Source organism: Pungitius pungitius, chromosome 2 (genome assembly GCF_949316345.1).
Source record: "Pungitius pungitius chromosome 2, fPunPun2.1, whole genome shotgun sequence".
Taxonomy (NCBI): Eukaryota; Metazoa; Chordata; class Actinopteri; order Perciformes; family Gasterosteidae; genus Pungitius; species Pungitius pungitius.
Window position 1 is genome coordinate 4,559,022 of NC_084901.1, and position 23,613 is coordinate 4,582,634.

General features: G+C 47.6%; 1 protein-coding gene across 1 annotated transcript in view; it reads right to left on the reverse strand.

The window, feature by feature from the left end:
• The window catches only part of exoc4 (exocyst complex component 4), an 84,894-nt gene that overhangs the window by 11,515 nt on the left and 49,766 nt on the right, over positions 1-23,613 (reverse strand). The window contains exons 12-17 of the mRNA XM_037459794.2: positions 20,861-20,957; positions 20,395-20,511; positions 11,597-11,733; positions 10,601-10,756; positions 8,906-9,084; positions 1,305-1,449 (exon numbers count right to left, since the gene is read on the reverse strand). Coding sequence (XP_037315691.1) covers positions 1,305-1,449; positions 8,906-9,084; positions 10,601-10,756; positions 11,597-11,733; positions 20,395-20,511; positions 20,861-20,957 — 831 coding nt within the window. The remainder of the gene's footprint in view (positions 1-1,304; positions 1,450-8,905; positions 9,085-10,600; positions 10,757-11,596; positions 11,734-20,394; positions 20,512-20,860; positions 20,958-23,613) is intronic.

Here is a 23,613-nt window from a genome sequence, read left to right on the forward strand (position 1 = left end):
CCTTCGGGTCCGGAGATCATGTCTGTCGCGACTTAACGAGATGATGCTCTCATAATTCCATCATTGCAGCGCCCTCAGCAAAAAGATATAAAATGATATGGGTGAACGTCTATTCCTCCTTAAGGCAAAGCCAACAACTACACCAAAGCCTCCATCTCCCCCTCTATTCAATCATTTCTTCCACTTAGCTACTGTATCTCCCTTCTTTAACCCCCACCATCACTTTTAACCTCCACACTCATCGCTCCCACATCTCCTGTTCCCTCCACTCTTGGTCTCTTGCTCATGGCTTCATTTAACTGGTACCACTATCAGGGGAAATTCACTAGATGGGGAGAGTCAATGGAGTGTAGCATATAGCTAGACATCAGCCTCGGGGAAAGGTATTCTGCTGAAATCATAAACAATATTGCATAAAAAATAGTCTTCAGGGAAATAGTGGTACACGGAGGGATGGAATCAAGGGGGGAGGGATGATGGAGGACCATTAGCGGGTGAGGCGGTATATGGTGTGGTAAATTAACTTGGTTATTGACATTCACACAAACAAATATTTAAGAGGAGAAAGAATAAAGTGAACTCCTGAACCTCTGCCTTCATGGTGACATTTAACGAAAGACCTTCTAAGCTTGTACAGTGTGATGGTAGCAGCTTTAAAACGATTTAAAGCCCCCACTGTCACAATCCGTGTTTCGTTGGGCCGGGAAGTGACACGAGAGACGCAAGTGAACGCAGCCCGAAGATGAAAGTGCGACGCGCCTCGTCTGAAGCGCATCGCGCAGACGGGAGATACTGATCAAGGTGCGCCAGACAGGCTGTGGCAGTCCGGGGGCGCAAATGTAATTAAACACGCCGCCTTTCTGTTGAGTTAACATGCATCCAACCTTGAAGAGAAGACAGCGGCACATCGGCACTTGGAACGCATCAAGATGCCGCCACTCGGCCGGCTTACGTGGTGAACATTGGGTGGAGTTGTTTTTTTTGTTGTTTTTTTTACATCCCGCCGCTGTGGGCTTTTTGGGTTCATTTTGAAAAATGTAACCTGAGCACCATGTAGAAGTTATAATGGTGGTTTCAAGCATAGCCTTACAGAAAATGAATACCCTAAAATGAACAAGATAATTAATTTATAAGACTTCCATTTAAAATTAAGCTCTCCTAAAGATTTAGAGTCCAACAGGAACAAAGATTCTGGTGCATTCGGAATGATTCTGCCAGAAAATGGAAAACCCTACGCAGGTTTTCCTTCCTGACATCTCTGCCAGGTGTGGGTGTGAGTTTCTTCCCCCCCCCCCCCTACATACCTGACCTCCAGGTGCAAGACCAGGAGACAGCGGTCTGCAATATCCTGGAACCCCCTCGACAGGTCACTCAGGGTCTGGAGAATCTGCTCTCTGCTCCGCTCGCTCTCGCCGACCACCTGGCTGTCCGCCGAGCACGGAGACACACCTGGGTGGACGGAATGGACAGGAAAACAAAACAACGGTGATCTGAGTGCTGTTGGAGAGTTGCCCCAGCAAGCTTCTGAAGCCCCTTTAGCTCCAGAGCTGTGACTCCACAGTTGACCCCGACTCCCGTGCCCTCCCGTGCCCCCACACACACACACACACACACACACACACACACACACACACACACACACACACACACACACACACACACACACACACACACACACACACACACACACACACACACACACACAGGATCATACTTTAAAGTTAAAGGAATACATGTTGTGCCGTGTCAACATGATCAGGCAGTGAAAGTTACACCAGCTCATTCAGACACAAGGAAACCTTTAGCTTAGCCTCCACATAACACAGACTTCGTGTCACTTGAACCGCACAAAACACCCCTGTGTGTGTGTGTATGTGTATGAGAGAGAGCGAGGGAGCACAATTAGTGTATATCAATTCAGCAGATCAATGGCCATAAATTAGCAAGTAGTGGAAAGGGAGAGAAATTGCTCCCGTCAGTCATATGTAAGTCTGTTTGGTCAATGAGGCGAGTGTGTGTGTGTGTGTTTTCGAGGAGTGACTGTTGAGCAGCAGAATGCAGGGGTCCACGATCGATGTGCCGCAGTCAAAGCCAGCTCCCCAGTTACTCTTCCTGCCCTTCCGAAGGTCACACGCGTGCGCTCGCGGAGTAAAAGTTTAAAGTAAGGCCGACACAAACGCGTTCATCCGTCCTTTAAGCGTCCGTTTGTGCTGACGAATATGAGCTTCCGTCACCGATAAGAAGAGAAACTATTGGCTTACTTAAACAGAGCGAGGAAGGGGGGGGAGGGGGGGATCTGTGCCATCATCCAATCAACAAAGCAAACACACCTGTGACATCACTCTGACAGCCACGCTTATCGCCGGTGTGTCCACATAGAGAAAAATGCCTGAGACTGTGTTTCCTATTAAAATGTTTCCATGCAATGTTTGGGGCTGTGTATGCAGAAGTGCTTCTATGCTTTGAACTAACTTGCCAATTAACGGACTTCTTGAGTATGCCTCTCAAGTGTGTGTGTGTGTGATGGGAAAAATTGCAGCCCAGAGTAATTTGCAGTAGTTAAAGACCCAGAAAAAAAATCAAAATATATATACACTCACCGGCCACTTTATTAGGTACACCTGTCCAACTGCTCGTTAACACTTCATTTCTAAGCAGCCAATCACATGGCGGCAACTCAGTGCATTTAGGCATGTAGACATTGTCAAGACAATCTCCTGCAGTTCAAACCGAGCATCAGTATGGGGAAGAAAGGTGATTTGAGTGACTTTGAACGTGGCATGATTGTTGGTGCCAGAAGGGCTGGTCTGAGTATTTCAGAAACTGCTAATCTACTGGGATTTTCACGCACAACCATCTCTAGGGTTTACAGAGAATGGTCCGAAAAAGAAAAAACATCCAGTGAGCGGCAGTTCTGTGGGCGGAAATGCCTTGTTGATGCCAGAGGTCAGAGGAGAATGGCCAGACTGGTTCGAGCTGATAGAAGGGCAACAGTGACTCAAATAACCACCCGTTACAACCAAGGTGGGTATAAGAGCATCTCTGAACGCACAGTACGTCGAACTTTGAGGCAGATGGGCTACAGCAGCAGAAGACCTCACCGGGTGCCACTCCTTTCAGCTAAGAACAGGAAACTGAGGCTACAATTTGCACAAACTCATCGAAATTGGACAATAGAAGATTGGAAAAACGTTGCCTGGTCTGATGAGTCTCGATTTCTGCTGCGACATTTGGATGGTAGGGTCAGAATTTGGCGTCTACAACATGAAAGCATGGATCCATCCTGCCTTGTATCAACGGTTCAGGCTGGTGGTGGTGGTGTCATGGTGTGGGGAATATTTTCTTGGCACTCTTTGGGCCCCTTGGTACCAATTGAGCATCGTTGCAACGCCACAGCCTACCTGAGTATTGTTGCTGACGATGTCCATCCCTTTATGACCACAATGTACCCAACTTCTGATGGCTACTTTCAGCAGGATAATGCGCCATGTCATAAAGCTGGAATCATCTCAGACTGGTTTCTTGAACATGACAATGAGTTCGCTGTACTCAAATGGCCTCCACAATCACCAGATCTCAATCCAATAGAGCATCTTTGGGATGTGGTGGAACGGGAGATTCGCATCATGGATGTGCAGCCGACAAATCTGCGGCAACTGTGTGATGCCATCATGTCAATATGGACCAAACTCCCTGAGGAATGCTTCCAGCACCTTGTTGAATCTATGCCACGAAGAATTGAGGCAGTTCTGAAGGCAAAAGGGGGTCCAACCCGTTACTAGCATGGGGTACCTAATAAAGTGGCCGGTGAGTGTATATACACATGTCCGATTTCTGACTTCTAAACACTAATCGCCCAGTTTCAACAAGTCCAAATGCGTCCTCTCTCATTTGTTGCGGCACTAAAAAGTCAGTAAACCCAAAATGTGGAGCCTAAATTCCCTTTTTTATTACCACTAATGGAACCACCACTATTAATGGAGATAATAAGTGGATAGCATGGTTAACATTTTAGGCCCATAATCTTTGTTTTTCCCAACTATATAATGATCAGACCCAAACAATACACAAAATGAACAGTCATGATGTTGTCACACAGCAGCAGAAGAAATGTGAGCCCAGGATTAGATCTTGATGATGGCAATATTAATTTTAATCTGGTTTACTGAGCCACAGGAGCAACAAACGAGATTGGTCCTGACGGACGGAATCCACGGCGATTTCTCAAGGGAACGGAGCACAATGACGTTAATAGACTTCGCACGATTGTCTATAGCGGATGTTGTTTATTCCCCCTCGTCGTCTTATCAGATCGTTAATAGATACAGAACGCGGCACTGAAACACAACACTGCCACAGTCAGGAGGCAGCTGAGCAGCCGGTGGGCCGCGCCAAACAATCGGTGACTATTTATGACGATTGGCAGCGTGATGGTACGCAACAAGTGTCTGGTCCGGTTTGTTCATACAGATGTACAGCTGCCCTTTGGATATCTATGCATAGTCTTAAAGCACCCGTGTTAAAATAAAGCCCTTTTCACCTTGTCTCAGCTCGGGCTGTGTTTTGTTCGCGAGACGGGGCGAGTGTGAGAAAGTGACTGGGAGACTTCTGCTTCCTCTCATGTGCGTTGCACTCACGTCGCTCGCTCAGGCAGCGGATAGAAAGAAAAGGAAAAAAGGCCTCGCTGCGGCACACACTGCTGGAGGTCTCTCCAGGGGGCATTCGTGAAAAAAACCCACACGCGCGCGCGCACACACAGTGACAGGTTCTGAGTTCACCCTCCCTCCCTATTGCCTCAGTGCTTTGATGGTGCGAGGGATGGGTCGCAGCATGGGGGGGGGCACCATTAGAGTCGGGGGGGAAGGCGAAAGGAGACAGCTCATTGGTCCTGACGGACATCTTTCTTGCCCTCTTTTTCTTACGCTGTATGGGAACAGAGGGCAACGGTATTCCCACCCCTGTCCGCGGTTGGCCTGACTACTGCACCCCCCCCCGCCCCCAAGTTGGAAACCTAGGGGAAACACTGCTCTGCGGACGAGATGTGAGGATAAGCATGCGCTTGTCATGTATCCCTTTGCGCCTTCGTGTGTAGGTATGCGCGCGCACACACATGGGCGCTGTGCTTATCCAATTATTTCTTCAGCTCGTCTAATGCAAACGTCTGCCCCTCGCCATCTGCAGACGGTGAGGGTGGCGGGCTTTAGGGGAGAAAATCAGCGATGAAATTCATATTCTAACAAAGCATATACAGCATCCATGCATGCATACATACATACGGACAATTCATATGAACACAAAGCTAATCTTGCACTCTTTGAAGTGCGATTAAGGGGATAAACAACACATCAGGAATGCAACACAACAACATCACTTGATATTTGTCAGTGCCATTGAGACATCCAGATGGTTGTATTTGATAAAAATCATGATATACTTTGGTTAAACAAGGCCAAAAAAGGGGTAATGAGGAGCAAAAATGGAGATAGGACGGTACCCGGCAGTGGTGGAATGATGAATGATTCATAAATGACTTGCTGCCTCCGGTGGAGGATGAACATGAACACGGGGATCTCAACTTCTGTCCGGAGAGAAAGCGAGAGGCAAGAGAGTTCACCACGGAGACAGACTGATACATTTGTCTATGTGAAGATCCTGCTTAATAGCATCCTATAAGGAGAAAGAACGCAAGATACATAGCTGGGCTATTTGGACAGAAAATAATAAAAACCCACATGGATGGAACCAAAGACAATATTTCACACTGAAAAAAACAACAACACCATCTTCTCCCGTGGCAACGTGTCCCACAGGCGTCTGCGGTGGATGAGTTCTCAGTCAAATAGCCGAAGGGGAAGACCTGCACTCGCCATTGTCAAGGTTAAAAAAAAAGTGTATTCCATAAGCCCTCCGCATGCAGCAGAGCAGCTACTGTAGAGAGAGGGGGAACTTATTCCCCCGTGTCACCGACTGCAGGCGCGTTCCTGTCTAACGATGGTCAGGCCTCCGACACCAACGCCAACATTTGCACACAAGACAATTAAGTGTTGCTTGGCAGCAAAAAGTCTGCAAGGAAAAAAGTATTTTCTTGATCCCCTATATGCTGGTTGATGTTGTAGCACACAGACATCCAGCGTGGCGACCACACCGGCAAATATTATTAAAATGTCTAAACAAACAAAAAAGGCTGACAAACTCACATTGCCCTTCAGGCATCTGTGTGTGTGTGTGCGCGCGTGCTGGCGGGTAAATATTGTCAGAGTGGATTAGAAGTCCAGTCCTGCGACCAGATGGGTGATAAGACCCTCTCTGCAGCCACCTTCACGGCAAATCACCATCCTGGACTGTCTGCATATATGCACCCACACACACAGAAACAAATCAGACACTCACAGATATTCAAAGCAGTAAGTATAAAATAACTTAAATGTATTTTTCATACTTCAGAGAATAACAATGTGTAACTACAAAACCACACACAGAAGGATTCAATCACACAGGAAGGGGACCAAACCAAACATCCACTGAAGAGATTATCCAGCCATGGACAGAATCCACTGGACCCGCACCACTCAAAGAAAAGAGAGACCAGAGCCCCCCCCCCCACTGGGATTGGAATGAGGAAGGGCAGAAAGAGGCAAAGAAGAGAAAAAAGAAAATAAGGGAATTCAAAGAAAGAGTGAGGCAGTGATGTCAGAAAGAGGAATGAAATAAAGAAAATAAAAAGGGGAGAGGAAAATGACTTGTTCATACCTGATTGCTTCTGTAATATAAAATCCAATTTGGAGAGGCAAAGACGTGAGGCACTGGGTGAGGGGGGTGGGGGGGCTGAGGGTGGAGGATGAGATAAGGCGGGTCCTTTTCCCCCCCCGCCGTACCCTTGTCCCATCTTACACAGTGCGTGCTTATGTACACCCGCACACACCGAGACCCAAAACAGCGCACACGTAGTTGGTCATCAGCTCGGCAAACACTAAATAATGAACAATGCGGAGGCTGTCCCGGCATGATAAGTGACTGGCATGTCCTTCCCATTAGTGCCACCCGTCGGAATTAATGATAATTATGTCACGTCCCTTCCCGTACTTTTATTGAATTCTTATCTGTGAACAAACGGAGAAAGCTGGCCTGGGAGTTGGAGGGAGGGCAACAGTTAAAAAAAAGAAGATGAAGTGAAGTGACGAGTCCAAACAAGAATATCTGAATATTCTCGTTTAATTATTTCATGCCTGAAAGAGATCGACTGACATATGCGAGAGTTGTGACCATAGCAGGTAGCGCTTTCTCTTTCAAATTCAGCTCTATGAGGTTTTTAATCTTAAATATTGAATGGGCGGTTCAGCACGACACAAACAGTATATTAAGTAAACATGAGGAAGAAATAGTGCGACATCAGATTATGTCGTGCTGCACATTCACACTGTAGTTTTAAATGACACAAATCAAAGACTGCACCAACAAGTTACACAACAAATTCCAAGCTGGCCCGACTGTGAGAGAGATTAACGGGACTGCTGTGATGTGATGTTGAAATAAAAGACTTAAAGAAGAAAAAGACAATATGAGAGGAGCTCTATAGAGCGATTTACCATGTGCCTAACGTCATAGTGAGGAGAAAAGCAACACTGTTAATAAGTGATATGACCTACACACACCCGCGGAGATAGAGCCAAGATAATGTGTGTGTGTGTGTGTGTGTCCTCTTTGACAACTCCAGTCGTGAAGGTAATGAGTGTGTGATAATAACGCACTCAAACAAAAACCTAATGAGGCACAAGTAAGAAGTGTAGCTACAAAAGTGCCACAGCCGAGGATGAGGAAACTCGGCACAACCCTTACCGCGACCCTCGATAATCCATCCAGACAATGTTTTTGTTAACCCGCAGTGTATTCTTATCAATAACGTCATGACCCGAGAGACTGGCAGCGACGTCTCCTTAAAAGAAATGTCCCAGATGTCAGATTGCTCTCCAGGTGTCTGTTCAGGCTGTACTAAACATCCATGCTCCTTAAATCTGTTGGACGTAATGCGAAATCACACCGGCGCACCTGAGTGGTTGTATTTTTGTCCACAACACTTGGGAGGGGAAAATAAATCAACAACCAGAAACTGGGGAATGGAGAAAACAACAGGAAGGAGAATCAAGTTGTCGGTGCAGTGCGACCATCTGCCGAGCAGCATTTCTGTGTCAGAGTTGAAGGCAACAATCAAGTTGACAGCAACAGATGTCTGCGTCGGCGTCAGTGCGCGCACGTAGGTGCAAATCTACTGAATATGCAAATGAGCTTGTCAACACTATCACAAACCTTTTACTTGATTTAATTGCGTCAACCGAGTCACACTTTGAGATATGTATATATACATATGTATATATATACATACATATAGTGTGATGTTGGGGAAGAATCCCATACGGAGATCACTGCACATTCTGGCATGTCATGTTGTCATGTCTATATCTATGCATACATATGACAGGCTAATTATGCTAATTATGAAGTAAAATGACCAAATGTGAGTAAAGATGAGGTGAGGGTGATGTTCTTCATTAATATTTAATTCATTCATTGGTGAAACCAATGAGCAGCTGGCGCTAGCCACCATTCTAGTCGATGGTAATGATGCAATAGGAGTCGAGTCGTACCGTGCGGTGGAAGAAACACCTCACCAACATCCTGCCGACCCCGTCTGACTTTCTGTAACTTTCCAAATACTATTTCCAATTCTCATTTTTGGGGGGGTTTACAACTGGGTGCAACAATTTGAATGCCCTCACGTCTCAAATAGCTTTCGACGAGGAGGGGCGACAAGTCGTCCGGTGTAGTAGACCACGACCTGGTCCGTGGAAATTACCAACTGACCGTCTGTCTCAATCACTTCCACATCCCGAGTGCCGCCCTTACTTACTGGAGGCGTGAGGCAGGTTGGTGAAGAAGGTCTTCAGGCGACTGGCGAGCCACTCCATGCTCTCGTGAAGGTTGGCCAGAGCCTTCAGGTCACTGACGTCCCGCAGGATCTCGTTCTGGGGGATCAACTTGTCTCCGAGGTTCCCGGTGAGCACCTCAGACTCCTTGGCGAACGCCGCCCTGTGCGACGCAGAGAAAACATTACTCGGACGTCACTCAAAGCTATCCGACGAAAGGCAATTATAATGTTTGAGGTACGACGGTGAAAAGGCCTATAATCAGTCTACGGCAAGTTTGCAGACAACGACTACCGCTTTGCCGATTAGACTCAACAAGTATAAAAGGCAGCGAGTGGTTTACATAAATGCAATAGAAGTCAATTTTCAAAAAATAAAACATAATGGATTGCTGAAAGTAATGCATGTGCAAATGTTTGTCTATGTTTACACAGTGTGTGTTTATTCAAAGAGGTTTAAGGGCACAGCGATGTGGGAATGAAACAAGAGCAGGGATGCACAAATGTTTCGAAGAACAATTAGAGAAAGATGCCAGTAAGAAAGAAAGTTACAGTGATCGAAGACCTGTGTCAACAAAGGGACTTTAAAAGGAGGAAGTTGCTCTTGGCTAAACAGTCAAAGGGGTGAGGGGGGGAGGGACGGGACGACAGACGATGGAGAACTTTTAGAAGCGGGACACAAACAGACGGCAGAGATTTACAGGGTAGAAAAACAAAGGCTTACAGATCAAACCCCCCCTCTTTTTATTATATTTACAAGCGCTGGTGGTTTAGGAAGAACAACCAAATCTGGCGACTAGCAACAAACATGAGAGGGGGAGTTTGGGGGGGGTGGGAAGCAGGACACCGCTCAACCTCAACACCGCAGTGCTGCACACTTGCGGCCTCCTGAGTCACCGGGGTGCCCACAAGATCAAGATCCTTTGAACAACAAATGGGTGAGAAGAGGCGCCAGACACACATAGCCACGGGTAGTTTATTAATGAGGCTTCATTAACGCACTGGGTTGCCAGTCGTGCAGAAGCTAATCCGCGTTTCATAGCGATGAAAACCTCCACGGCTCTCAAATCAAACAGTGTTATTGTCTCCCCCTTCTTGCTATCGCTGAGCCCTCTGTGTGTGTGTGTGTGTGTATTTGGGAGTTTACGAGAGGGAGTGTGGGAGGGAGCGTGCACACAGCAGATTGACTTTCTTCGGCCACATAACCAATTTATTTATTTACTTTAGTATTCCGCTTCGATGAGCTCCGGTGTTCCCTGAAGAGTGCGCACTTTCAAAGGCAATTTTGATAAGACTGACCCACCTCCCCCCCCCCCATCTCCTCCGTCTGCTCTGCTTATATTTTCCTATTTTGTTTTTCCTTACTTCCTTCAGATTGAGGGTGTTTAAAAGAGCAATCATGACTTCTTTTATGGGTGCATCTTAGTCAACAACGGAGGGTTCGATATTATGCAAATAAAAGAGCAAAGACGAGGGGGAGGGACTATTTGCCTGATTGCTCAAGTGTGGTGGTGCATGTCTACTTCTCCTTGTGTGTGTGTGTGTGTGTGTGTGTGTGTGTATAGTTTGCACTTGTTACTCTACTCTTAATAGCTGTCTTTGTACGACAGAATTGCAAATGTGTAAACTCCAACTGCCCATTTAAATGAAGGCGTACATATGTTTTGTGTGTGTGCTTACCGGGTAAAGTCCTCTTCGTCCTCTCTCTTCTGCCGCGCCTGTCTGGGTTGGGCCATGTTGGCCCAGTTTGGGAGCGACTGGAGTAGGCGACTGATGTCCTCGTCTTTGGACCAGGAGGCGCTGATGGTGAGCTTCTCCTCACACTTGACCACGCCCCTGTCGACACACAGACCGACGGGGATGTCGTACGGACGGGGTGAGCTTGCACGACGCAACATACGTACTGTTAACAAGATCATCAGAGGAGACACGATCGGGCAATTCCACCGAAAAAGGTGATTTAAAAAATGTCCAGCGATAAACTGCCACGCAGCAAGTGCGGCTTAGAAGTAGTCGACTGCATGACATTAAATAGTCAGGTAGCTGAACAGGAGCGACGTCAGAGTGTTTTTAGGGGCAGTCCTGATTTGGCGTGAAGTGAAATTGGGGCAGCCTGCCAAAAATATATTTGCTTTGTGTGCATATGTCTTCGTGGGAGAAACTGCTTGGTTCTTCAACTAATGCCCCGTGTACATGACACACACACGCAGCTCGATGGGTTCATATCCACACCTAACACGGACAGTCCTGTTCATGCGTAAGTGCAAATAGGAACACAAACACACACATTTTGGCAGCCTCGGTTGGGCTGTTTTTTATCACACCGAGGCCCCGGTGATGCCGAGGGTGACCTGTGACCGAGTCCAGATGGACTCCCAGCAGTCTGCGTTCCTTTTGCCTGCATCTCCTGGCCCGTTGCTCACTCCCTCCCATCCCTCCGTATTCGCTACCCACACCCCCACCTCCCCTCCCCTCCCCTCCACCTGGCCAGGTGTTACATGAACCCGGAGGAGCACAGATGGACGACAGTGTTAGAAATAAAAAATGAATCATTAAACGCTTCAGAAGAATCACTTTTTTCCCCCCAAACGTTTCAATTAAATGTTAATGTTACAAAAATGGCAAAACAAAAATAGTTAACGTGAGCCATCCCCCTCCTCGGTCTTCTTCTTTTACCTGTAAGCAGAGTTGCAGATGTCCTTGTACTCCTTCAGCTTGTCGCAGACCATCTCAAGGAACTGGTTGGAGTAGGCACTCAGGTCCTGCATCAGGCTCATCAGGTCCTGGATGGACTTCTCCACCACCACCGTGCTCTGAGGGCAGCAAACGAGAGGAGAGCCACGAGGGTTTGGTTACTTTGATTTAAATGAAATTGAAATTTTGAAAAGGCTCAGTGGGATCCAGAACTTGGACTGATTGACGTTTGAAAACACCTTCTGGTTAGTGCGCGTTACCGGGTTGGAAATGAGTGGAGCCACGGCGGGGCTGTGACAGCAGCCGTTGCAGATTAGCCACTCCTGGGCGACTAATAGCTGGTACGGGAACAGCTTCGCGTCCCCCCCCACCCCCCGGCGCGCTCACACACGCACACAGGGGAGCAAACTTTTCAAAACACACACCTTTGAGCAATTCAAGAGGTGTTAAATGAGATTACAACTCAGCAGGGTCCCGTTTGTCGGCTCCGAGCAGTTAACCAATCCATCCTACATCTCCAATAATAGCGATAACTCCGTATTAGTCAGGCGATAGCCTCACCACTCTCCCTCCATGGCTCCCGTGTGAGAGGCAGAGCCGATTCCCGCGCAGAGATCCACAGGGAGGGGATCTTAAGTTAAACATGCGATTAGTATTCATCGTTCACCGGATTCTTAATGTTCCCCTCACTATTCTTCCTGCACAAAGTTAATACGCCGCAGCGTTGTTTAGGTGTGAAATGGAAAAGGAATAATGGCTTTGTCAATGATGAATGAAATGGAAATTATAGATGGTGTTTCGCAAACAACTGCAGGAGTGCAATGTTTGGTCAACAACAGGGGGCTAGTACTTGCGTTCTAGTGTTCCCTGGCAAAAAGGAGCAGAAAACAAGTGAAATGCTGTATGTATAATATGTATTCTGTATGATATTAGTTAATGCCAAATGTGCAAATCTCAGACTCTGCATTATATAATGATTAGTAAATGCTAAATTATTGTGTTTGTTCTTTTTTTAACTTAATACTCAAGGATGTAGGGCGCAGTGTAATGGCTCACCAAAACTGTGGCGAGGCTCCCGATGTGTTGAGTGATATCAATATTAATAGCTTAGTTTTCAGTTCCCCCCCCTCCCCCCGCCATCTCATTCTGTCACAAGCTGGTAAGCATGCACACAGACACACACATAGCAGCCACTCCACTGAGGGGAGTAATGATCCATAGTAGGGCCCGTGCCCATGGAGTGCTAACCGAGGCCTGGTCTCTGCCAAGGGAGCACCCTTTACTGTCCACGCCCGACTCCCTGTCATCCCGCCAGGGTGGGAGGGAACCCAGGGACCCCCGCAGGAGGGCGGGCTGTCAGTGCGGCTCTGGCAGCCGCTACCACCAACATCGCAGTGTGGGCTGCTGGTGTCGTCAACAAGCTATTCTCAACCCGTGGGCGAGGCTGAGAAAGATCGACTATTTTGGTCTTTAAAATTTAATTTAATTTAACTGGGAAGGTGGTTTTAAGTAGAGGAAAATACATAATAGAAAAAAGGGTTGAGAAATCACATGACATTTACCACTGCTCAAAAAGAAGGAAAACAATGACAATTCCCCATAGTGAGAATACAGTAGTTATGCAGAGATAATAATATGATTTTTCTGATCAGCCAGCTCCAGAGAGGTCAGATTACAGGGTCACCTTCGCTGTGGTTAAAAGGGATTCAGAGGTTAGATCCAGGGAACCTTACTGACTTCTTCTGTTTTCAAATTGATAATTAATAATGAAACAAGATTTTCAAGTTTAAATATATATTAATTAAAAAATATAAATGAGAAATTCAACATGTTCATGTAGAGACAGAGAGCTCGACAGCGAGGCGAGCCGACAAATGGAGAGCAGTAAACAATGGACGCCAGATCCATTACTCGCGCTCCAACAAATGCTCTTCCGCCCGGCTCCCTTGTCTAATTCTGCTCATTCAACACCGCCATTCGTCTTAGGCAGCAGAAATCATTAAAAAGTAATCAAGGGACAGATTGAGAAAGGGAGGGCCGAGAGCGAGCGAGAGAGAACTTTAAACATCACACTCTATCCTTCACCCTTTTCAGGGTCAAAAAGGTCTGCACGACCACGTGAGAATCACCCATAGTTCCCGCGTAACTACTTCAGCGCTCCCACAGACACTTAGCGTGGTCGCGCTTTGCCTCCGCGCTCTGTTACATCATCAACGCGAAGAAGCCCGGCCACCGAGGGAAATTAGACTAGGAGGCGCTCATAGTGGTGCCTCAGCGGTTTGTTAATGCGCGGTCATCACTACGGCAACTGCATCCGGCTGCTGCTTACAGTGAGTGAAAAGCACAACGCAGGGGACCAAAGGAAGACAGTCAGCGGGGATGTGCTTCACTCTCGTATTTTTTTTTTCTCCTCCTCAGGAATTGAATTTAATGCGGTTTTATTTAGTTTGTTGAAAGGTCCCCGTGATGAAGAGGGTTGGGGAGGAGGAGGGTGGAGGGGTTGACAGGGCCTCAGGTTTGATGGCACCCATCAAGGTTGCACCGGGTTGAGAGTGTTTAACCCCCCCCCCTCCCCCCCTCTCCCCGCAGCCCGGGCTCTTTGCCATCTCGCTCAAACGCCGACCCCGAAGCGCTGCCTCGCGTGATGCCAAGACCACGCCTCCGACTGAGGGGGTTTGCCAAAGTGGTGCGTACTCAGCGGCGCGTGAACCCACGCAGACCTGAACACGTGCAACAATAACACCCCCTCGCTGGCTGTCCCTCTAGTAGGTAAAAGGGGGGAGCGCAGCATTAGTGAGACGTTGTCTTGACAGACCATTAATCAAAGTCCCAGGGGAGGAACCATCCCCCCCCCCCCCCACACGACGCACGCCGGACGGACTGCTCCGTATGTGTGTGTGTGTGTTTGTCTGAACCCACACAACAAGGGAGCGGTATATTGTCATAATGGGATTTTGTTTTCACTTCAAATTAAATTGTAATTAGTTTACAAAGCTCCACTGACATATTTGTGCTTTAACATACGGCCTTTAGATATTACAGGAGTTTGGAGAGCCTCCTTCCTACCTGGGTTCTTCCTGCAGTTTTTAGACCTGGAGGTCACCAATCAGGAGCAGTCACCTCTAATGAAGTGCGAGTAGTCAACCATCTGATGGACTGCAGCATATAACATAACCAGCCGCGAGCCCATCATTTAAAAAACTAGATCTACTTGGGGCAACCATTCATTTCATTTTGACGTGCCCGGTATGGTGTTAAAACATTTGACTCCGAAGTCAAGAGAGAGCTTCTCTGCGGAAGAAATGGAGTTACTGTAAGAAAGCATCTACTTTCCTACCTAACGCAGTGTCTGTAACTGTGTTCTAATTGAGAGATGAGGAGCCATGTCACACATGGCTGATTGCAGATGGGCTCCAATATCTCTCTGTCACACACACACACACACACACACACACACACACACACACGTTCTAACTCTAGCCCAGATTAGATACCAAAAAGTAACCCAAAGGTCAACTTATTGAACACTGCATCACTCCATCTTCACATTGGTGTGAGAGTGTGGGAGGATGTCTTGGCCACCTTACATCTTCATTATATCAATAAATCACAAGAAGTTGATTGATCTGCATTAGGCATTATAACAACATTTAATCACGTTCTGTAGGGTGTTCTTCTCTGAACCGTATCGTTGCATATGGACACAAACACAAATGTTCAGACATTTCCCCGAACACGCACAACAATGCGTGTGCTCGCGGCAACAACACAAAAAAAAAGATTGTTATTTGCAAATTCAGAACATTACCCTCGCGTCGGGAATAAATTCAAGCCGCAACTTTTATTCGGGAGCTCACAGCCAAAACAGTCATTCCAACCAAAGGGCACGTCCGTGGCACAGCTGACATTTCCAGCGCTCTCTCTCCCGTCCGACTCGCCCGCTCCGAGGCAAAGATTACGTTCTCGTTACCAACCGAGACTCCGCCATGGTCTGGCGCTGCATGGCGTGAACCTGTACTACCGGAGGCTGGTCTGGTTCTTTTTTTGTCACTTAATTAAATGCTTTCTCTCTCTCTTGCTCCGCACACACAAACATATCTATATATAATATATACACACCTGGCACATTGATGGAAAAAGCGTCAACAAAGCACAGCCGTGTCAGATTTGTGAGGACGTTTTTTCCGCGACGCGGAAGGGTTCGCGGCCCGGGGGGGAGCCGGGGCGAGAGCCTCGTGGGGGGGGGGGGGGGGGGGGGGGGGGGTGTATGTGCTGGGTGTGAGATAACCAGGCGCAGGTGGGTGTTGGGGATTGTTACACCTTGAGCGGTGAGAAGAAGGCAGATAAAGAGAATGAAGAAAAGAAAAAAGCCTTTGAGGGGAACTCGACTTTTATCAGGGTTTTAGGCTATTTGGCAGAAGAAAGAGTGACTTGCTTAAGAGCAACTTATCAAAGAGATACCATTAAAAGAAAATCAACAGACATACAGAGAAGCTAGCACAAAATAAGGTTTAATGCAAACACAAATACTGATTAGTTTATTGAAATAGTTTTTATAATAATAAAATAATTACATTTCTACTTGTTGACATGATATCGGTAGGACAAAAAAAGCCTTGGATTTATTGTGCATTTAAAACAATTTTTAAAATGTGGCTTTTGATTGTGTTTCTGCTATTTGCATGTGTGTGTGTGCACACTTGTGTATACAAATTCACCCCCAGTGCCCTTTCTCCTCCTTCTCCCACTTGTGTCCTAATCACGGGGCACGGGCCATGCAGCTAACGGGTGTATTGTGTTATGATTGCTGTCTCTGTTGATGGGGGGCAGTAGAATGTTGTGTGAGTGTGTGAGTGTGTGCGTGCACGCAGCGGGGAGCCAATCAACAGCAAGTGTTCAGCCCCCCCCCCCCTTCCCCCACACTGCAAATAAACATAGCCTACACACATCATCACGAATAAAAAGGTCAGTGTCATTACAGTTTCTGGTGATGGGTGTGCGAGCGTCTGTTCACATAGAACTAACAACTCTGTGTGTGTGTGTGTGTGTGTGTGTGTGTGTGTGTGTGTGTGTGTGTGTGTGTGTGTGTGTGTGTGTGTGTGTGTGTGTGTGTAATATATATATATATATATATATATGTGTGTGCATATTATGGCTGGTTCCACCCTCCTGTCTCACAAAGCTACATGTGAATATGGAATCTACAAAGGTCAACATCATTAGCAGCTGACCGCATGTGCGATACAGTTGGCGCTCGACAAAGTCAGCCCTCGTGTGGCTCCAGAGCCGGAGTTTTGTGTGCATACAAACACATATCGTCCACATATTAGGAACCCGATGCAGGGAAACGCACACAGACACACAAGAACAAAAGGACTAGTTAGCACAGCTGGCCCGAGAAACAAGGCCACCCGTTTAAAGAGGACACAGGAAGGTGTGTGGGGGGGGTTCTACCAAGATTAATGGAGCCAATCTTCAGAGCTATCCAGCAGAGTGACCATACCCTCCCTATCCTACTTTCCTTTTCTATTCTATTTCCCATCTCTCTATCCCCCCTCCACCATTTCCCTCCATCTAACACTAATTAAATGAATCAATCAGTGGCAGCGCGAGTGCCGGACAGATCGCATCGCCCTGCTGGGGCTCGCGGCACATACGTCTGTGTGTTGCTACCATGTTAGAGTGAAAAGGAAGGAAAGAAAAGAACAGCCAGAAGGAAATGAGAATAACTTTGGACACGACGAGATGAAAAGGCGGGTTGCCTTTCACTCGGACCCATCGGCTCGAGCTTTCACAGACACTTGACTGGACGTTAACATCTCCCACTGAACCGGGTACCGTCCCAGTCGGCTCTTATCTGGGGCTCCCAGTGGAGGATTTATAGCCAGTGTCGGACTCATAATCACATCATTATTATGTAATATATGCGCGTGATACACAAACGTGGCATTTGACATCGCTGGTGCACAGCGATAGGCAAGTCATTGCCCGTATCGCCACTATTTGTTAACCTACGCCCCGTGGTGTATGGGCATTGTTTTTTCCCCCGGACTGTTTAAGTGAACCCGTATGGTCTCCCATTGACTCCTGTGCAGTGTTTCCACAAAGTCAATTTGGTCATTCCCACTGGTGCGATAACACACACAAAAAGGTCAGCGAATTCATACGACATGAATGTATTGAATAACGTGGGTCCACTTTAAAAGTTAATGCTATGGAAATGCATCTATATGATATTCTCTCCATTGACCAGAGGTGAACCTCTCATATGTATGTTAGAAGGTCAGAAGCCAAATTTCATGCAGCGATACTTGCACCTTGAAGTAATGGTAGAGTGACTGCTTTATGTGTATCAATGAGGTTTATAAAAATAAAAAATAAATAAAAAATAACGTCTTGGCTCTAAACTCACATCTACTCCGGAACATACAAAGCACACACGCTAAACGTTCATATATCCCCCTCCCACTCAAACTACCGCACACATCATCAACTTCTGCTTTGGTCGTTGCAGAGAGCAGATGTGTCTATAAAACGTGCCCCCCCCGCCTCCTCCCTCCTTTTTTTTCCGTATGCGTCTCCAGCCAAGGTGTCTAAGGGAGTGTGTTTAATGCGGTGTGGCGATATCGAGCTCTCTCCCTCTCGTCAACCTCTCTCTCGGGGTGCCAGCGGTGTGCGTCTCCCTCCGATGGCACCTGGCACCGGGAGCCTCGCAGGCACTTTGAAGGGAGCACGCAGCACAGTGGGTGTGTGTGTGTGCTCGCACTCGAGCCCTGGCATAGGTGGGCGCACGCAAAAAAGGCACACCCACAAACGCATCTGGTCCATTATTGGGAACCAGCGACCATTATACGGCACTGTCAGGAAAATCTTTAATTATCGACTGCATTAACAGAGTTGGCAGAGTCGCCACCTGGCCCAGTTTGAAGCTCCAGCCAGAAAAAAAAAAAAAAAAAACGCCTTTAGTTTTTACTTTCAGGATTAAAAAGGTGTCAAACTGCTTTATCCAAAGCACTCACAACAACTAAATGAGTGACTAGAGAAGCGAGCGGGCTGCCACTGGGGATGCGGGCCATCTAAACAGTGGGAAGGCTCTCAAATTGGAGACCGAAAAAAAAAAAAAAAAAACACTGCACACAGGTAGCAAAAAAAAAAAAAAAAAAAAAGGACGCACAAACGCACATGAAAGACCACTGAGCGCCGCCGAGGCCCCGGAACATGAACGGCGGGAGAAGAAGAGCGCGCGGAGCTCTTTTATTTATCCCAATTAAAAAAGGGAAAAGGCCCAACAAAAGGAGTGTTCCATTGCGCTCCTCGCTATCAGCAGAAAGGCTCATTAGCCACAGCAGCATAATTAGCAAGATGCTGCACCGCTCGTTAAGGAGGGGCCCCAGCCGTAAACAAACCCCGCTGAACTCCCAACGCCCACGGTCTCTCTCTCTCGCTGTAATGATCTGCCACCGCTGTTCCCTCCCCGCCGAAGAACCAGGCAACACCAGACGGGGAGGCTCTGACGGCAACAAACGCGCTGCAAACCGTCCAAGTTCTGCCACACAAACCCCCCAGGGCAGAAGACAAACCACTTCACTGGGACGCTTTCTTCCTTGAGGACTGCGTGGACAAAGATTGGGAAAAGACCACACGACACCAAATTATTAGGAGTAACTCACAATGGAAAAAAAAAATCTCGCCAGCTGTCTGGTTCTTGACTTGGCCACTGCGGTGATGTCAAACCTGCCGTGAGCTTTGTGCTTAGTGAGAAAAGGCCACAAAAATGAGCGAGATGTCGGCGGGGGCAGTCAATGTCCCGTTTGGTTTGATCCAAGTGAAATGTAATTCACCTCAGTTATACTCTAGGGACGGCACACATTTCAGAGGGGGAGTTCTGAATCCATCAGCACACACACACACACACACACACACAAAAAACTCAAATCTGCTTTGAAAAGTACCTGTCAAAGTAAGGGAGATTTTCATGCAAGTTGCATGCATGCAGCGCTTAGAAAGACATAAGCATAAAATAAGCACATGAGCAACAAAGCAGCACTTTGTTCCTTGACTGCTGGTGCGGCCACGTAGTCATGATGTGCGACACAACATCTGTGCCAAAAAACTACCTCTCTGGGTAGGTGAGCCATCGTAATCACAGACTTGCTTTCTGAAGATAAAAGCCCTGAGAAACAGCAAATGGTAGATCTCAGAGTTTGGGCCAGCGGGTGTGTGTGTGTGTGTGTGTGTCTAACTATCAGTTAGCAAAAGCTGGAGATCAAGCCCTATTTCAGCTGCAATTACGATCCTGTGAGATAGATGGCAGGGTGGGGCTAATGATCAAAGAGCAATAGAGGGAGGATGAGAGAGAGTATGTGTGTGTGTCTGAAGCCATTGTGATGTGCAAGGAGAGCGCACTGAAGGGAGCCCTCCTCCATCGAACAGGGGGATAAAGAGGAAACGCTGCCAAACAAATAGGCCGAGATGTTGGGGTTTTTTTTTTAGCCTCACTAATTGCCCCCATGCAGCTATGCGACACACACACAGTGCGTGCACGTGCATGAACTTGTGCCACCAAGAGCAAAAGGCCACTTACAGTCTCTCACTAACACCTGTGCAATCAAAGTCCAAACCAAATAGCAACATGCAACACTTAACGCGTGCACACTCTTGACTGAAATGGGGTAAACTCGTGAAGCCGTGTACTTCACTGCTTACCATTAAGTCCACCCCCCTGCGCGTTAAGTACATATTCGGTGTCTTGAGAACGTTAATGGGTGGATGTTCCTCACCTGAAGCAGCGGCCTCTGGACGCCCAGAACCTTCATGGTGTCAGCGCTGGCCAGGATCTTCAAAGGGTCGGCTGCCTTGCTCACCGCCTCGATTTCCTTGTTGATCTCTGTTCGCACCTGAGGGTTCAGAGTTCAAACGTGAAATAAAATTGAGCGAGGAGAATAATGAACAACTTTTTTTTTTTTTAGACAATAAGACTAATTCAAAGTCAAATCAGAAGCCCCGTTTTCTTTTTGCTAGAAGCAGCTTACGTCTTTCAAGCTATGTTAGTGTCTTCATCCAATTCTCTCAATTTCACTGTTTCAATATAGCACAAATAATTCCGTCTATTAAGTAACAATAAGAGGTGTTTTTTTTTACATTAATTAGTGTCACCAGCTAACTTTGTCGTACAATACATTTGATGTTCCGATTGTCATGTCAAGCATTAAATCATTCTCTCTATTAATTGGTCCTTTGGCTCACCTGGTTGAGGAAGAGGTCGTTGATGTAGTAAGTGAGGAAGGCTCGGAGTTGGCACTGCTTGGCCTGACCCATGTTCATCTCTATCTCCAGAATGAACCTGAAGAGGGAAGACAAATAGATCATCACCGCAGGTGAAACAACTGGCGATGGAGGGGTTATTAACGGCACTAATGATGTGAAACAATCAGCGGTTCGGTGTGCCTGCTCTCTTCATTCCGGTCAGTAATGTATGGCTTTGGTAGAAGGCCCGCTCACGCCTCGTTTGTCAGAGAACCGGTGGTCATCGGCCTCGCTTTCTCTCGCACACACACACACAAACACCCACCCACCCACCCACCCACCCACCACAGGGGCGAGCAACGCCACAGCGAGCGCCCTCTCGAGCGCTCGCCACAAGATAAGTGCACAAATAAATCAAACTCGTCACAAAAGGAGTATTTCAACTAAGAGACGTGCAAATGCATACGACCAAGACTTCTAGACGAGAGAGAGGAGAACTAAAAAAAAACAAAATAAAGTATGAAGACGTGTGCCTATGTGCAGTGGCGTTGCAGGCGACGAGGGACACACAACCTCAGTGGGAAGGGTAGGTGGATGATTGATGGCTGAAAGGTAAGCTTGCATGTAGTTACACATAGAAACACACCCTGGCAACCACACAAGGTAGATCACACGACTCGGCATCTGTACCCAATTAGTCACCAAGAGCTGAGGCAAGTGTGTGTGCGTCTGAGAAAGTGTGCGCGAGAATGTGTGTGTGCATCTTTGTGCGTCGGACTGAGCTAGAGAGAGAGAGAGACAGAATGAGTGCGGGGCCTAAACCCTTTTCTAAATCCTTCATTGATTCCCGCTAAAACTCCCCCAAAAGTCAAAGTAGGAGAAACTCTTCTGTGGCCTCATTAAAAACATCAAGCTTTGCAAAACAACGGAGGGGAGAGAGAGAGAGGGGGGGGGGGGGGGGGGGGCGTATAGTTTCTTGTAAATGTTTAGAGAGCACAACTTAAAAAAAAAAAAAATACAATTTCTGCTGACAACTTAATTTCCAAAAATCGATCTGGGAAGGGAAAAAAACATCAGCGGGTCAAAAGCGCGTCGTTGCGAAATCCGTCTCCGGCTGTCATTATTGTCATTGTTTCAATGCCGGCGTCAAGTTGATGGATCCGTCAAGTTAGCATGTGAGCACGGATGGATTTTTGTAGGCACGGGCGCCAACGTTTGAGTAATGTAGCCGGGGGGACGAGGCGGTGAAGCAGCTCTGTGCATCCATCTGGAGCCGAGCAGAGGGCCCCCCCCCCCCCCTTCGCCGAGGATACCGAGCCTACGGGTACCTGAAGGAGGCTTCGCCAAGGTAAGCGGGCTAAGAGCCCTGTAGGGACCGGCGGCGGTTAGCATACCTTGATTTCAGATGTTGTTTTCCCAGGGAGGATTCAGAAAAATAGCTTTCGAATGGGTGGACGCGGGGGGAAGGGGGCGGGGGGGGGGGGGTAAATGGGTAAATAAGACGAGCACGGCGGAGCTCGGAGAGTTTCAAATGGATCCTGAAAGAAACATCTCTCCCGGCTCATTATCATTACAATCCCAAGGCTTCCAAGTGCTGCATCGTGGGTAACAGCTTCTGGTGAAGATGATGGCAGCGATAACGAATGACACCAAACAAGTTAACACACACACACACACACACACACACACGGGGGAGCCATCAAACTTGTCTCCAAATGAATCACAAACCACCACAGGCTGTACAAGGCCATTTGCAAAAAGCCGCGCTTTGTGCCAAACCTCCCACGCAGCGGCACGGAGAGAGACGGTCTGACCTCTCAACGAGACTGACAGCCGGCCTCATTTGATCTCTCAAGGCTAAAACGGAGTGCGCTAGTCTAAAAAGACATTTTTAACCACTTGTCACGAGCTGCGTGCTGCGCTACCAGCCGACCTGGCTTCTGGCCGTGGAGAAAAGTTTTCTAGCAAGTGTCAAGGTTTTTTTTTTTTTTTTTTTTTTTGCAAAGGCGATGCAACGCCGTTTCAAGCAAGCGGTCCCCGAAGGACGCTACTGGAATAAACATGACTGTGTCGGGCCTTGCTCCACCACGGTAACATACCAGCTAGTGCAACAGTAGTCAAAGTAGCCTTCAGCGACCTCACACATGCCCGGGCGGCTATTAGCGCTTTCAAAAACCACGGGAACTCAGCGACTCATCCTCTGAGGCCCGTTGTAATTGGACCCATTTAGCGACGCCGGGCGCCAGGTGATCGCGCGACACAGCGGTCGACCATATGGCAGCCGCGGGCACGGCGTGCGGAGGTGTCGGCTTGAGTCGCAAAGGAAGCGCGGCCGGGGGACACAGCGGCAACTTCTCACAGCGTGGACTCGCCACCTCAGTGTGAGATCTTAATAAATCTGCTTATCTACCCTCACAAACACACACACACACACACACACACACACATCTCCAACCGGGCCCCAAACCACTTCATGCAGAAAAGGTGGGGAGAGTAGCCGTGGACCGCGAGAAGGGACGTAGAACTGGATCACTAAAAAAGGACAAGAGGACCAAGACAGACTTTGAGGGGTTGGGGCTAATTGATTCACTAAATGGGGGTTAGTGATGATCACGTTACAGCAAGTATTACTAAACTAGTACACAGTGACACTATGGAAGACCGCGTTGGTCTTGCCCCCTGCCCCCCGATAGACATGTTACTGCCCTAAATTAACCATGAGGGGATATTTATGTATACGAGACTAGTTTTAG